Source organism: Rhinopithecus bieti, unplaced genomic scaffold (assembly GCF_001698545.2).
Source record: "Rhinopithecus bieti isolate Rb0 unplaced genomic scaffold, ASM169854v2 scaffold_20840, whole genome shotgun sequence".
Taxonomy (NCBI): Eukaryota; Metazoa; Chordata; class Mammalia; order Primates; family Cercopithecidae; genus Rhinopithecus; species Rhinopithecus bieti.
Genome location: NW_016809955.1, coordinates 613,831 through 627,291, shown reverse-complemented (window position 1 = coordinate 627,291; position 13,461 = coordinate 613,831). Strand labels below are relative to the sequence as shown.

The 13,461-nt window shown below is 44.8% G+C and overlaps 2 protein-coding genes across 4 annotated transcripts in view; both read left to right on the top strand.

Annotated features, from left to right (window-relative positions):
* LYZL6 (lysozyme like 6) overlaps positions 1–1,650 on the top strand; it is a 13,010-nt gene extending 11,360 nt beyond the window's left edge. For both annotated transcript variants that reach the window (XM_017891015.1, XM_017891016.1), the window contains one exon: positions 1,312–1,650. In XM_017891015.1, coding sequence (XP_017746504.1) covers positions 1,312–1,381 — 70 coding nt within the window. In that variant the 3' untranslated portion in view covers positions 1,382–1,650. The remainder of the gene's footprint in view (positions 1–1,311) is intronic.
* A 4,389-nt stretch (positions 1,651–6,039) lies between these two features.
* Positions 6,040–13,461, top strand: part of RDM1 (RAD52 motif containing 1) — a 16,456-nt gene continuing 9,034 nt past the window's right edge. Inside the window, exons 1-4 of one of the 2 annotated variants that reach the window (XM_017891012.1) lie at positions 6,040–6,187; positions 6,572–6,751; positions 11,541–11,663; positions 12,412–12,580. In XM_017891012.1, the coding sequence (XP_017746501.1) occupies positions 6,092–6,187; positions 6,572–6,751; positions 11,541–11,663; positions 12,412–12,580 (568 nt within the window). In that variant the 5' untranslated portion in view covers positions 6,040–6,091. The remainder of the gene's footprint in view (positions 6,188–6,571; positions 6,752–11,540; positions 11,664–12,411; positions 12,581–13,461) is intronic. The other variant, XM_017891013.1, reaches the window with a different exon arrangement.

Below are 13,461 nucleotides of genomic sequence, written 5' to 3'. Positions count from 1 at the left end.
TTTTTTAAAAAAAAAAAAAAAAAAATGTGGTGGCCAGGCGCGGTGGCTCACGCCTGTAATCCTAACACTTTGGGAATCTGAGGCGGGTGGATTACTTGAGGTCAGGAGTTTGAGACCAGCCTGGCCAACATGGTGAAACCCCGTCTCTATTAAAAATACAAAAAATTAGCTGGTCATGGTGGCGTGTACCTGTAGTCCCAGCTACTCGGGAGGCTGAGGCAGAAGAATCGCTTGAACCTGAGAGGTTGAGGCTGCAGTGAGCCAAGATCACACCACTGCACTCCAGCCTGGGCGGCTGAGTGAGATTCTTGTTTAAAAAAAAAAAAAAAAAAATGTGGTGGCCAGGCGCGGTGGCTCACTCCTGTAATCCTAGCACTTTGGGAGGCTGAGGTGGGTGGATCACAAAGTTAAGAGTTCGAGACCAGCCTGGCCAATATGGTGAAACCTTGTCTCTACTAAAAAATACAAAAATTAGCCGGGCGTGGTGGTGGGCGCCTGTCCCAGGCTGCTTTTTATGTTATATGGGGATGAGGCACTCACCCTGTGGGCCAGGATCTCTCTGGGGACCCTTTCCTTGCTTTGTGTCCACGCTCCTTAAGGCAAGCTACTTGGGAGGCTGAGGTAGGAGAATCGCTTGAACCCAGGAGCCAGAGGTTGCAGTGAGCCGAGATCGCGCCACTGCACTCCATCCTGGGCGACAGAGCAAGAATCTGTCTCAAAAAAAAAAAAAAAAAAAAGAAAACGACAACAACAACAACAAAAATGTGGCGCTCATCAGCTAGGCAGACACCCACAAAGCTGTGAGCTCACCAACGGTGGACATTCAGATAGTCACCTTTTCTGAGCTTCAAACTAGATATGTAAGTAACACAAATGGCCGCCTCTGTAGGCGACTGTGGAAGGAGTCAAATCCCTTGCATATTCAAAACACCACAGAAAAGAATTGATAGCGATGATTATGCCAATCTTTTTGGAGGGAGAAGCAATGGTTGCACCTGGGACTTTTTTTTTTTTTTTTTTTTTTTTTTTTTTTTGTAATAAGTAACTCTCAGCCCTGTAAAACAGTACTCACCCCTTCAGGGAGAGACGAGGATTTTAAAATGTGGAAATGTTGATCCAGGGAAGCAGGCAAACACCAGAGATGAGAGTTTTACAGGATTCGTCAGAGGGGACAGTGGAGGACAGACCAGAAGGATAGCAATGAAGGGGATTCTGGGCATTGCTCCACATGCGAGACTCACTAAGAACTGGGTCATGTGTGTGGAGGAGTTACTGAGCGTGAGGCAAGAACCATGTCTTTTTTCTCCACAGGGTAGAATGGAGGTTGCACTGTTCAGGCCGGCCACTCTCCTACTGGCTGACAGGATGCCGACTGGGATGAAACAGGGTGCGGGTGCACCATGGAGTCATTCCAAGACTCCTGTCCTTAGTCAGGAATTCTTCATTTCTTCTTCCTATGCCTCAACTTCATGTTATTTTCTTCCCTTCCCATTTACAACTAAAACTGACCAGAGCCCCAAGAATAAATGATTTTCTTGGCTTCCTCCTTACTCCCATCTGGACCCAGTCCCCTGGTTCCTCTCTGTCATTTGTAAACTGAGGACCACAATAAAGAAGTCTCTATATTTATTGAAGCACTCACTCTGCAAAGAATGCGTCCATTTATTCATTATTCTACGCCTATTTGAGTACCTGAGACAGTGGGAGTGTACTAGGTACTAGAAAGAAGACAAAACACAACTGTTGCTCTTTAGGTGTTCATAATCTAGGTGGAGAAGCAGAAATATCCACAAACATTACAATAGATAATTCAATGTATAATAAAATTCGTAATTATTGCTTTGAAACAGTATCAGCATCCAAGTAATTCCTCCAAAGAACAATTTTTGAAGTAAAAGAGAAAGCTCAGAAGTAGGCAATGGGTGGGGCTGAGGGTATGGTATTGATGTGGAGAAAGTAGTGATGGGATGGAGAAATAGTGGCAGACGCCAATAATTTTGGGGTGCTTTGGGAGAGTAGGCTAGGATCTAGACGATTAAAAAAGTCTTTTCTGGACAGGATCTGGTTTGTCTGGAGGGTGCTGATGTGGAGTAGAACATGCTTAAAGAAAAAGCAAAGTCAGAAAAGGAACAGTTGAAGGAATGTCCTACACATAGCCACCATTAGTAGTGTCTGACCAAACTGGGGTTTTATCTTGGACCACTTATTTCTCTACCACTGAGCCTTAACTGTTTCTACTATAGAAGGAGAGATTTGACTATTCAGTGGTTCCCAGACTTTTGTATTTCACAGGTGATAAAATGTAAAAAATAATTAAACCTGAGATTTCTAATTTTTTTTTTTTTTTTTTTTTGAGACAGAGTCTCACTGCATAGCCCAGGCTGGAATGCAATGGCAGGATCTTGGCTCACTGCAGCCTCCAACTTCTGGGCTCGAGCAATTCTCCTGCCTCAGCCTCCCAAGTAGCTGGGACTACAAGTGTGTGCTACCACACCCAGCCAATTCTTTTTTTGAGATGGAGTCTCACTCTGTCACCCAGGCTGGAGTGCAGTGGTATGATCTCTACTCACTGTAACCTCCGCCTCCTGGGTTCAAGCAATTATCCTGCCTCAACCTCCCCAGTAGCTGGGATTACAGGCACCCACCACCATACCCGGCTAATTTTTGTACTTTTAGTAGAGACAGGGTTTCACCATGTTGGCCAGGCTGGTCTTGAACTCTTGACCTCAGGTGATCCACCCACCTCAGCCTCCCAAAGTGCTGGAATTACAGGCATGAGCCACCATGCCCAGCTATTTTGTATTTTTAGGAGAGACAGGGTTTCACCATGTTGGCCAAGCTGGTCTTAAACTCCTGACCTCAAGTGATCCACCTGCCTCGGCCTCCCAAAGTGCTGGGATTATGGATGTGAGCCACCAGGCCTGGCTGAGATTTCTCATTTTTAATTTTAATGTCCAAATAAGAGCATTAAAGCACCTATCCTCTATTAGCATCTTTTCATAAAACAATTTTTAGTATCAACATTATAGGGAGGTCATACTTGTAAAAGAATGGAGTGGAGTCTTATTTTATGAAATTATAAAAAACCTGATTATATTTTCCGTATTGTCCTCATTTTGTAGAGTAGGGGTGAAAACTTTATCACAGCATGGGTCTGAGGACCATTATTCAGAAACCACAAGAGACTTGTCCTGCAGGGTCTCTTCTGGCTCTGACATTCTAGAATTAAAATAAACAGTGGTAGGAACTGCTTGCTTTCCTCGTGTTACTGAAACAGACTTTATAAAAATTATGACAAATCTGACCTAACTGATTCCATTTTGCTTCTAACTCCAAGCTGCCCTTGCTCATTCCTGGGCACAGGCCACACTAACTATGGGATGAATTTTTGCTGTTTAACTTTGAAACAAAGATAATAGTCCTTTCCTGAAACAAACCACCTCCCTGCTTGGGAATCAGATCTCCTTTGTAAAACAAACAAATTAGCCACAAGATTAGAAATTATGGCTCAGAAATTCTGTAGCCAGAGGCCACAAGATTCCTAACCTCCCCAGTTGCTCCTATTCAAAACATTGTTGTAGTCTCAGCAATGCACCAAGATATAACAGTCTCTACTTGTCTGAGATAACTCCCAGAGTTCTTTGTCCTACCTCCAAGATGATTAAGGAGCAGGGACACAAAGGTGGGGTTACAACGAAAGTTTAATAAGCGAAAGAAGAAAGCTCTCTGCTAGCAGAGAGTGGGGGCCAGAATGGGTGCCCCCTATGAGGCTGGGGTATTTATGGATTGGAAAGGGGAAGCAATGTGCTTCATCTGCTGGCTGTCTTGGAGAACTCAGCTTGGCCAGGAGCCTTGGCCCAGGACCAGTCAGGAGGTGAAATGATGATTCTTAGATGCTTCTTAGCTTGGCCTGAGACCTATCAGGGGCTGAAGTGATGATTCATAGAGGCTGGACTGACAGTCCAAAAAGGAAAGCAGAGTGCCAACTGGAACCCACCGGAGCCCACTATGCCCATGCCCACAAAAGGAGAAGCAACTTCATCCTGGGAGCCCGCTGACTATACAAAGGAAAAGGCATTTCTATGCCAGGCCTCGTTCCTTTATCTGAGTGAGCTGAAGGTTTATGCAAGCTTTTATCCAAATGGGCCAGAGGTTTTTCCATCTGTGCAGCCGTGGGCATGTCTCCAGGCACAATGACCTATGCTAGTTCCCTTATCGGTGCTGGTAGCTTGAATTTTTTCCCAGGCTGCTTTTTATGTTATGTGGGGATTAGGCACTGACCCTGTGGGCCGGGATCTCTCCAGGGACCTTCCCTTGCTTTGTGTCCATTCTCTTTAAGGCAAGCTAACTAACTCCTTTCAACATTACTATTGTAAAACATAAAATTGGTGTTCTAGGTATTTTTCAGACCCTTTATTCTGACGGACCAGCTGGCACCACTCAGATGGGCAAACCTGCTCATCTGGGCTTGTGGCCCCCAACCAGGAATTCACTCACCACAAGAACACAAGCTCTGACTCTCTCTGATTTCATCCTTGACCCAACCAGTCAGCATTTCCCATTCCCTGGCCCCCTGACTGCCAAATTATCCTTTAAAAAACACCAGCTTCGGCCAGGCACGGTGGCTCACACCTGTAATCCCAACACTTTGGGAGGCCGAGGCGGGCGGATCACGAGGTCATGAGATTGAGACCATCCTGGCTAACACAGTGAAACCACGTCTCTACTAAAACACACACAAAATTAGCCAGGCGTGGCGGTGGGCGCCTGTAGTCCCAGCTACTCAGGAGGCTGAGGCAGGAGAATGGCGTGAACCCAGGATGCGGAGCTTGCAGTGAGCCGAGATCACGCCACAGCACTCCAGCCTGGGGGACGAAGTGAGACTCCGTCTCAAAAAACAAACAAACAAACAAACAAACAAACAAAACCACCAGCTTCAGGCCGGCGGTGTTCACGCCTCTAATCCCAGTACTTTGGTAGGCCAAGGCTTATGGATCACGAAGTCAGGAGATCAAGACCATCCTGGACAACATGGTGAAACCCCGGCTCTACTAAAGTACAAAACATTAGCTTTGTGTGGTGGTGCAAGCCTGTAGACCCAGCTACTTGGGAGGCTGAGGCAGGGGAATCGCTTGAACCCTGGAGGCAGAGGTTGCAGTAAGTCGGGATTGTGCCACTGCACTCCAGCCTGGGCAACACAGCCAGACGCCGTCTCAAAAAAATAAAATAAAATAAAAAATAATAAAAAACCCCAGCTTCCAAATTTTCAGGGAGGCTAAGTTGAGTAATAATAAAACTCCGGTCTTCTATTTAGCTGGTTCTGTGCTTATGAAACTCTTTCTCTATTTCAGTAACACTGTCTCAGTAAATCATCCTTTCTGGGCAGTGGGTACAATGAACCCACCAGTTGATTACGCTCCTCCACCACGTAGCTGATTATGACACCTACCCTTCTCAGACACTGTCGGCTCCAATGTTGGTGCCCTATTTGGACCTATTCTTTGACTTTTTCTTTTTTTTCAAAATTAATGTCTTCCTTCTCACTCATATCTCCAACCTCTCACATCGTCTGACCTCCACAAGTACAGATACACGATTCACCAGAATGACGTAGGACAACCAGGGAATTCTTTTTAAGTATTTCATGCCAGACTGTTAATGGCTTGGTGAGTTATACTTTTATTTGCAATTTCAAACTCTTAAAAAAACCTCTTGTCAAAAGATTGCATCTTTCATGGTTATTTCCCACAAGCTCAGTAGGTAGTGCTAATACTTAGTACCCGAATCTCCTTCAAGAGTGAAGACGAAGCTGGCTGCTGTAAACATGTCCCTACCCTTCCATCCTGTCAGCCCATTTTGGGACTTTACCCTAAACATGCTTTGAAAACAAGCTCTGAACTCAGGGATCTTGGGGCTGTGGCTGGAGGAGGGGAACAGACTCAGAGGCCGGCCCTAGGTAGGAGGGGCGAGGGAGCGATCCGAGCGCCGGCTCCGCCCCTCGCATGCGCCTCTTTTTAAAAAAGCGCGGGCGTGCCTTGCGCAGGCGCAGTGCTGGGGCGACGGTTAGCTGCGCAGGTGCGGTGGAGGGAGGATGGCGGAGTTGGTTCCTTTTGCGGTTCCCATCGAGAGTGACAAAACCTTGCTAGTGTGGCAACTGAGCTCCGGACCCACGGCCGAGGCTTTGCATGTGAGCCGGGGCCAGAAAGGAGGGAGGGATGGAGAAAGCCGCCCCACCCGCTGACTGGGAGTTCCGGAGCCCTGCCTCAGACCCTTACCTGCCTCAGCCTCTGCTGAAGGACTCTTAATTCTAAAAGGGATCCCAACTGACAACTAAACGACCCCCGAACGATTTTTAGAGTCCCGGAGAGGTATCTCTCCACCGACAGCACGTTTTACCTTCCAGTGCTACTTAAAGTTTAGGATTTTAAGAGGAAAACCTGTTGATTAAGTGGAAAGTGTTTTGAATAGCATCCTTCGCGAAGAGGGGTTTGGGGAATATGAGGGCATGTGCGGTTTTGTTTTCTGGGCGTGAGATTTCATGTACTTACTTGGGGTGGGACCACCCCCGCAGCATTCTCTGTTCACAGCATTTTCCCAGTTTGGCCTTCTATATTCAGTCCGGGTCTTCCCAAATGCTGCAGTGGCCCATCCTGGTTTCTATGCCGTCATTAAGTTTTATTCAGCAAGGGCTGCCCGCAGAGCCCAAAAGGCATGCGACCGGAAGCAGCTTTTTCAGAAATCTCCAGTCAAGGTGGGTCCAAATATGGAATTCCTAGCTCCGCTGGAATGAAGTGCTGAATTCAGTAATAGGTTAGCATTTGTCTAGCACTCTGGTTTACAGAATATTTTCAGATGCATTGCCACACTAATCTTCCAGTTCTCTGGGGTTTTTAGATGAAGAAACTCAAACGCAAGATGGTTGAGTGACTTGTTTAAGGTTCTTGAAAAGAATTATGGAAACTTGAGGTTGAACTAAAACCTGCTGAGCTAAACCTCATGTCATTTTATGCTGTCCCTTTTTAAGAAATCTCAGCTTGGGCAGCAAAGTGAGACCCTGTCTCTATAAAAAAAATTAAAGATAAAGCTGGGCACCGTGGCTCATGCCTATAATCCCAGCACTTTGGAAGATCGAGGCAGGCGGATCACTTGAGGCCAGCAGTTTGAGATCAGCCTGGGCAACATAGCAAAACTCTATCTATACTAAAAATACAAAAACTAGCCGGGCATGGTGGCATGCGCCTGTAGTTCCAGCTGCTCAGGAGGCTGAAGCATGAGAATCGCTTGAACCCAGGAGGCTGAAGCATGAGAATCACTTGAACCCAGGAGGTGGAGGCTTCAGTGAGCTGAGATTGTGCCACTGCACTCTAGCATGGGTGACAGAGTGAGACTCCATCTCAAAAAAAGAAAAGAAAGAAAAATAAAAAACTAAATATCAGCCAGGTGTGGTGGCATGCACCTGTAGTCCCAGCTACTTGGGAGACTGAGGTGGGAGGATCGCTTGAGCCTAGAGGTTTGAGGGTGCAATGAGTAATAATAATTGCATCACTGCACTCCTGCCTGGGCCACAGAGTGAAACCCTATCTCTAAAAAATGAGTGAATGAATGAAATCTTCGCCAGAAGACTTCTGCTTATATTCACTTTTTAATTTTTTTAGAGACAGAGTATCCCTGTGTTGCCCAGGCTGGTCTCTAAATCCTGGCCTCAAGCAGTCCTCCTGCCTCAGCCTCTTAAGTAGCTAGGTACAAGCCACCATGCCCAGCTATATTTATTTTTTATTTTTGTTTTTTAAGATGAAGTCTTATTTTGTCACCTAGGCTGGAGAGCAGTGGCATGATCTTGGCTCACTGCAACCTCTGCCTTGCGGGTTCAAGCGATTCTCCTGCCTCAACCTCCTGAGTAGCTGGGACTACAGGCACCTGCCACCACACCTGGCTAATTTTTTTTATTTTAGTAGAGATGGGGTTTCGCCATGTTGGTGAGTCTGGTCTTGAATTCCTGACCTCAAGTGATTCGCCCACCTCAGCCTCCCAAAGTGCTGAGACTACAGGTGTGAGCCACCATGCCCAGCCATATATTATATATTTACTTTTTTTTTTTTTTAAAGACGGAATTCCACTCTTGTTGCCCAGGCTGGAGTGCCGTGGTGTGATCTCAGCTCACCACAACCTCCACCTCCCGGGTTCAAACGATTCTCCTGCCTCAGCCTACCAAGTAGCAGGGATTACAGGCATGCACCACCATGCCTGGCTGATTTTGTATTTTTGGTAGAGACGGGGTTTCTCCATGTTGGTCAGGCGGGTCTCAAACTCCTGAACTTAGGTGATCCACCCACCTTGGTCTCCCAAAGTGCTGGGATTACAAGCGTAAGCCACCGTGCCCAGCCTATATATTTACTTTTATGTGAATTTAAAATGTGTGGGTGTAACCAAGTCTTCTGCCAGCTGTTACATAAAAGAGACTGTATCATCATCATCATCATCATCATCATGCTCACCATGGCTCACAGACTGCCTATTTAGAACTTCCTTCAGTTCTGAGAGCATGGGAACATTCTTTAAGCGGCATTGTAGAAACCCTATTCCATATTAACGTGCCAACCAATTTTACTTTCCCAGAGCCACAGAGTGATATCTCATTGTATGCCTCAATTCAGTCACCTTTCCCTTTTCAAGGACCATTTCAATTCCTAATTGGCTACTTGATCTGACTGCTTCCTACTAATCTTGCTGCCTATTCTTGTCTATATTCCATTCCTCATTGAATTAACCTTGATCAAATCTGAGAACTCTGCTTAGTAATGACTCCAGGTATACTACTCCCACTTCAGTAGCCTGTTCAGTGCCCTCTTAGCCTGTTCAACACCCTCTTCAATCCTGGTTCTACTTCCTGTGACTGAAATGATTACCTGTGAGATCTTATTATTATTATTATTTTTTTTTTTTTGAGACAGAGTCTTGCTCTGTCGCTCAGGCTGGAGTGCAGTGGCGTAATCTCGGCTCACTGCAAGCTCCACCTCCTGGGTTCACGCCATTCTCCTGCCTCAGCCTCCCGAGTAGCTGGGACTATAGGCGCTCACCACTATACCCAGCTAATTTTTTGTATTCTTTAGTAGAGATAGGGTTTCACTGTATTAGCCAGGATGATCTCGATCTCCTGACCTCGAGATCCACCCACCTCGGCCTCCCAAAGTGCTGGGATTACAGGCGTCAGCTACTGCGCCCGGCCAAGATATTATTTAACTTTTGAACTATGGTCTCTTTCTAACCTGTGACCATTTCACATAGCCACTCAAATATTATAAAGGTGCAACTAAGATTATGAAACATTTACTTGGTATCATTTTGCAAGTAATGAGTTTTTAGTGCTCTTTGGACATTGAGACCATTTCATAAGCTTTAGGTTTTGAGAATTTCACAGCATAAAGCCCATCACTGAGACAGTAATGAAGGAAATGTTCTACAACTCAATAGACAGGTGAGAGGAGAGGGCGTTCATACTAGATTTATTTGTTTACTAAACCCAAAGCCTTGGGTTACTACTCACCCCCTACTGTTATCTAGTTTAAGTGTTCTTTTTTACTTTAGCACATACATTTAGTTTCTGTTTTTTTGCCTTTTTAAATGCAGAAAAGAGAATAATGTTTTAAAATAAAATCAAGGAAAGGCCTAAGGCACCTGAGAGGGTTTTGTTTTGCTTTTGGGTTTTGTTTTTGTTTTGAGATGGAGTCTTGCTCTGTCACCCAGGCTGGCGTGCAATGGCATGATCTCAGCTCACTACAGCCTCTGCCTCCCAGGTTTAAGTGATTCTCCTGCCTCAGCCTCCAGAGTAGCTGGGATTACAGGTGTGCACCACCACACCCAGCTAATTTTGGTATTTCTGGTAGAGACAAGATTTCTCCATGTTGGCCAGGCTGGTCTTGGACTCCTGACCTCAAGTGATCTGCCCGCCTCACCCTCCCAAAGTGCCAGGATTACAGGCGTGAGCCACTGCGCCCGGCCAAGAGGGTTTTTTGTGTTTTTTTGTTTTTGTTTTTATTTTTTTGTGAAATGAAGGAAAACGGTTGCCGCCAAGAACTGTGGCAAGGTTATCCAAGCTGACAACTGTCTATGCCACCCAGGGGCTCAAGAGTTTTTCTGAAGCTTCCTGGTTGTCCAGAAAGGCTCCACTGTGACTCGTGATACAGGCCGGTCTCGCCAGTAGCACTCAACGTTTAAAAATTGGTCTTCATTTCTCTTTCCCAACAGGCATTTCTCCTTCTTTTCGGTTGGAGAAAGTAATTTCAATTTTTACTTGCTCATTGTTTTATTCATTCAGTCGACAGATCATCTGTCCTCTATTATATGCCAAGAACTGTGCTTGGTTCTGGAAGTGAAAAAAGCTATGATTTCATCTGGGACTTACGGAGCTTGTAAACCAGTGACAGAGGAAGGTGCATAAACAAATCAATAAAGAATTAACTTCAGCCAGGCGCCGTGGCTCACGCCTGTAATCCCAGCACTTTGGGAGGCCAAGGCCGGCGGATCACAAGGTCAGGAGATCGAGACCATCCTGGCTAACATGGTGAAACCCGTCTCTACTAAAAAAATACAAAAAATTAGCCGGGCGTGGTGGTGGGCACCCATAGTCCCAGCTACTCAGGAGGCTGAGGCAGGAGAATGGCGTGAACCCGGGAGGCGGAGCTCGCAGTGAGCTGAGATCGCACCACTGCACTCCAGCATGGGCGACAGAGCAAGACTCCATCTCAAAAAAAAGAAAAGAATTAACATTACTGTTAATTCTTATTAATTTCTAATACAAATAAATTTGACTTTATTTGTATCATTTGAATTTCATGAATATAATATACTTAAAAATGAAATAGACATACAGGAAAGAACTTGTGATGTAAGAAATCCACAAAAATGGGTAAAATAAGAATTAACAGTAGATATTTGCATTCTCAAAGAAACTTATAAATGCACATAAACCTCTAGTTGTTTCAGTTGCTTGTAAAATGTGTAGAAGTATGTGTATTTCCTCTTTTTTTTTTTTTTTTTTTTTGAGACGGAGTCTCACTCTGTCGCCTAGGGTGGAGTGCAGTGGCACTATCTCGGCTCACTGCAAGCTCTGCCTCCCAGGTTTGAGCGATTCTCCTGCCTCAGCCTCCGGAGTAGCTGGGACTACAGGCACATGTCACCATGCCTGGCTAATATTTAGTATTTTTAGTAGAGACAGGGTTTCACCATGTTAGCCAGGATGGGCTCGATATCCTTACCTTGTGATCCACCTGCCTCAGCCTCCCAAAGTGCTGGGATTACAAACATGAGCCACTGCACCCTATTGTATTTCATCTTTTAACAGGGGTTAGTAACTTGGGGAGGGGGATGGGTGGTGGGTTCATCTTATCTATATTCAGGTCATATTCTCAAGCAGGAGCTACTGAATGGGAAGACTGAAACAATTTTTCTTTGCATACTTGGTATTGACAAATGTCAGAAGTATCCAAAATAAAATCTCTAGCAGGTTGTGATATTTATGAGTCTATCTCTTATGACTTTAGGTTCGTCTTGGCACCAGACATAAGGCAGTTCAACATCAAGCCCTTGCCCTGAACAGTTCCCGATGCCAAGAACTGGCGAATTACTACTTTGGTTTCAATGGGTGGTCCAAAAGGATCATCAAGGTAAACCTTGTAGATTTTTTTTCACTAACCACACTCTCCTTTCAACATTGAAATCCTAGATATTAGACAGAAGTATTGAACTGGATTGTAGGGAGGAGATGTGAGAGGCCTCTACCATTGAGGATAAGTGAACATGTCTGAATTGGCCTGCTACCTAGAATTAATAATCTCAGTCACTACGATGGTGGTATCCATAATTTTCTCCACTGTTTTTGTGGCATATAATAAAAAATGGTTGTCTCTATCTAGCAACTCATTTGCAAATCTAACTTGATTTTGAAGCCATAGGACACCTCAACTGTTAGCTTGAATGACTGGAGTTTAGTTGTTTTTTTTGGTTGTTGTTTTTGTTTTTTTGTTTGCTTTTGTTTTTTTTTTTTCGTTTTTTTTTTTGTTTTTTTGAGACAGAGTCTGGCTGGAGTGCAGTGGTGCTATCTCGGCTCACTGCAAAATCTACCTCCTGGGTACAAGCGATTCTCCTGCCTCAGCCTCCTGAGTAGCTGGGACCACAGGTGCCCGCCACCATGCCCAGCTAATTTTTGTATTTTCAGTAGAGACGGGGTTTCACCATGTTGGCCAGGATACTCTCATTCTCTTGACCTCGTGATCCGCCCACCTCGGCTTCCCAAAGTACTGGGATTACAGGCATGAACCACCACGGCTGGCCAAGTTTTTACTTTTAATAACAAAACATTTTGAAGCCTACATTAAGATCCTAGGAAGGACCTTACATTAAATATCCTTACAGCTTCAGGAGCTTTCTGACCTTGAAGAAAGAGAAAATGAAGATAGCATGGTGCCACTTCCAAAGCAAAGCCTGAAGTTCTTCTGTGCTTTAGAGGTGATGTTGCCAGCCTATGATTGCAGTAGTCCTGGCATTGGCTTGGTGGAGGAGCCTGTGGATAAGGTGGAGGAAGGTCTGTTTTCATTGGGAGTGGAGGAGGGTAGGGATTTGGTGTGGAAAGGATCTTTCTTTTTTTCTTACTTTTGAAAGTCATCTTTTTGGATACATATCGAGCCCTTCCCTCTCTGAGCTATTCAAGTCCTGGGCAGAGTTTTTCTGTCTTACAGTATAGGGTTTTACTTTAGGTAATACCTGATTGAACCTTTAAATTTAAAATCGTACAGCTGACTTCCTACCAAGAAAGTTAGGAGGAAGAAGGAAGTAATGTTTTTACAGTTTTTGGTTAAGAACTTGCTTCAAGCTAAAATAGTTCTTCAAATATGTGTCTCTTGTAGCCCTCGGTTATCCCAGCAAAACCATCTAAAGTTTTTGTTTTTTTTTAAATCTATTTATTACTTTTTTAGAGACAGGGTCTTGCTCTGTTGCCCAGGCTAGAGTACAGTAGCATGATCATAGCTCACTGTAACCTCCAACTTCTGGGCTCAAGAGATCCTCCTGCCTCAGCCTCCTGAGTAGCCAGGACTACAGGCATGCACCACCACACCTGGCTAATTATTATTATTTTTAGAGATGGGGTCTTTCTGTGTTGTCCCACCTGGTCTCCAACTCCTGGCCTCAAGAGATCCTCTTGCCTCAGGATCCCAAGTTGCTGGGGTTATAGGCATGAGCTACCATGCCAGGTCATCATCTAAAGATTTACATAAACTTTTGTGTAAACATTCAGTTCTTTTTTTTTTACTCATAAAAGGGTTTCAGCCAAAAAAGAGTATAATATAGATAATCTAGAAAGAGTACTCAATTGATACTAATGTTGAGTTTTTTTTAGTATTCATGACCATCAGGCTTAGGGTTTGAAGTCAGAGGCAGGGCTATAGGCTAATGGAGTAGAGTAGG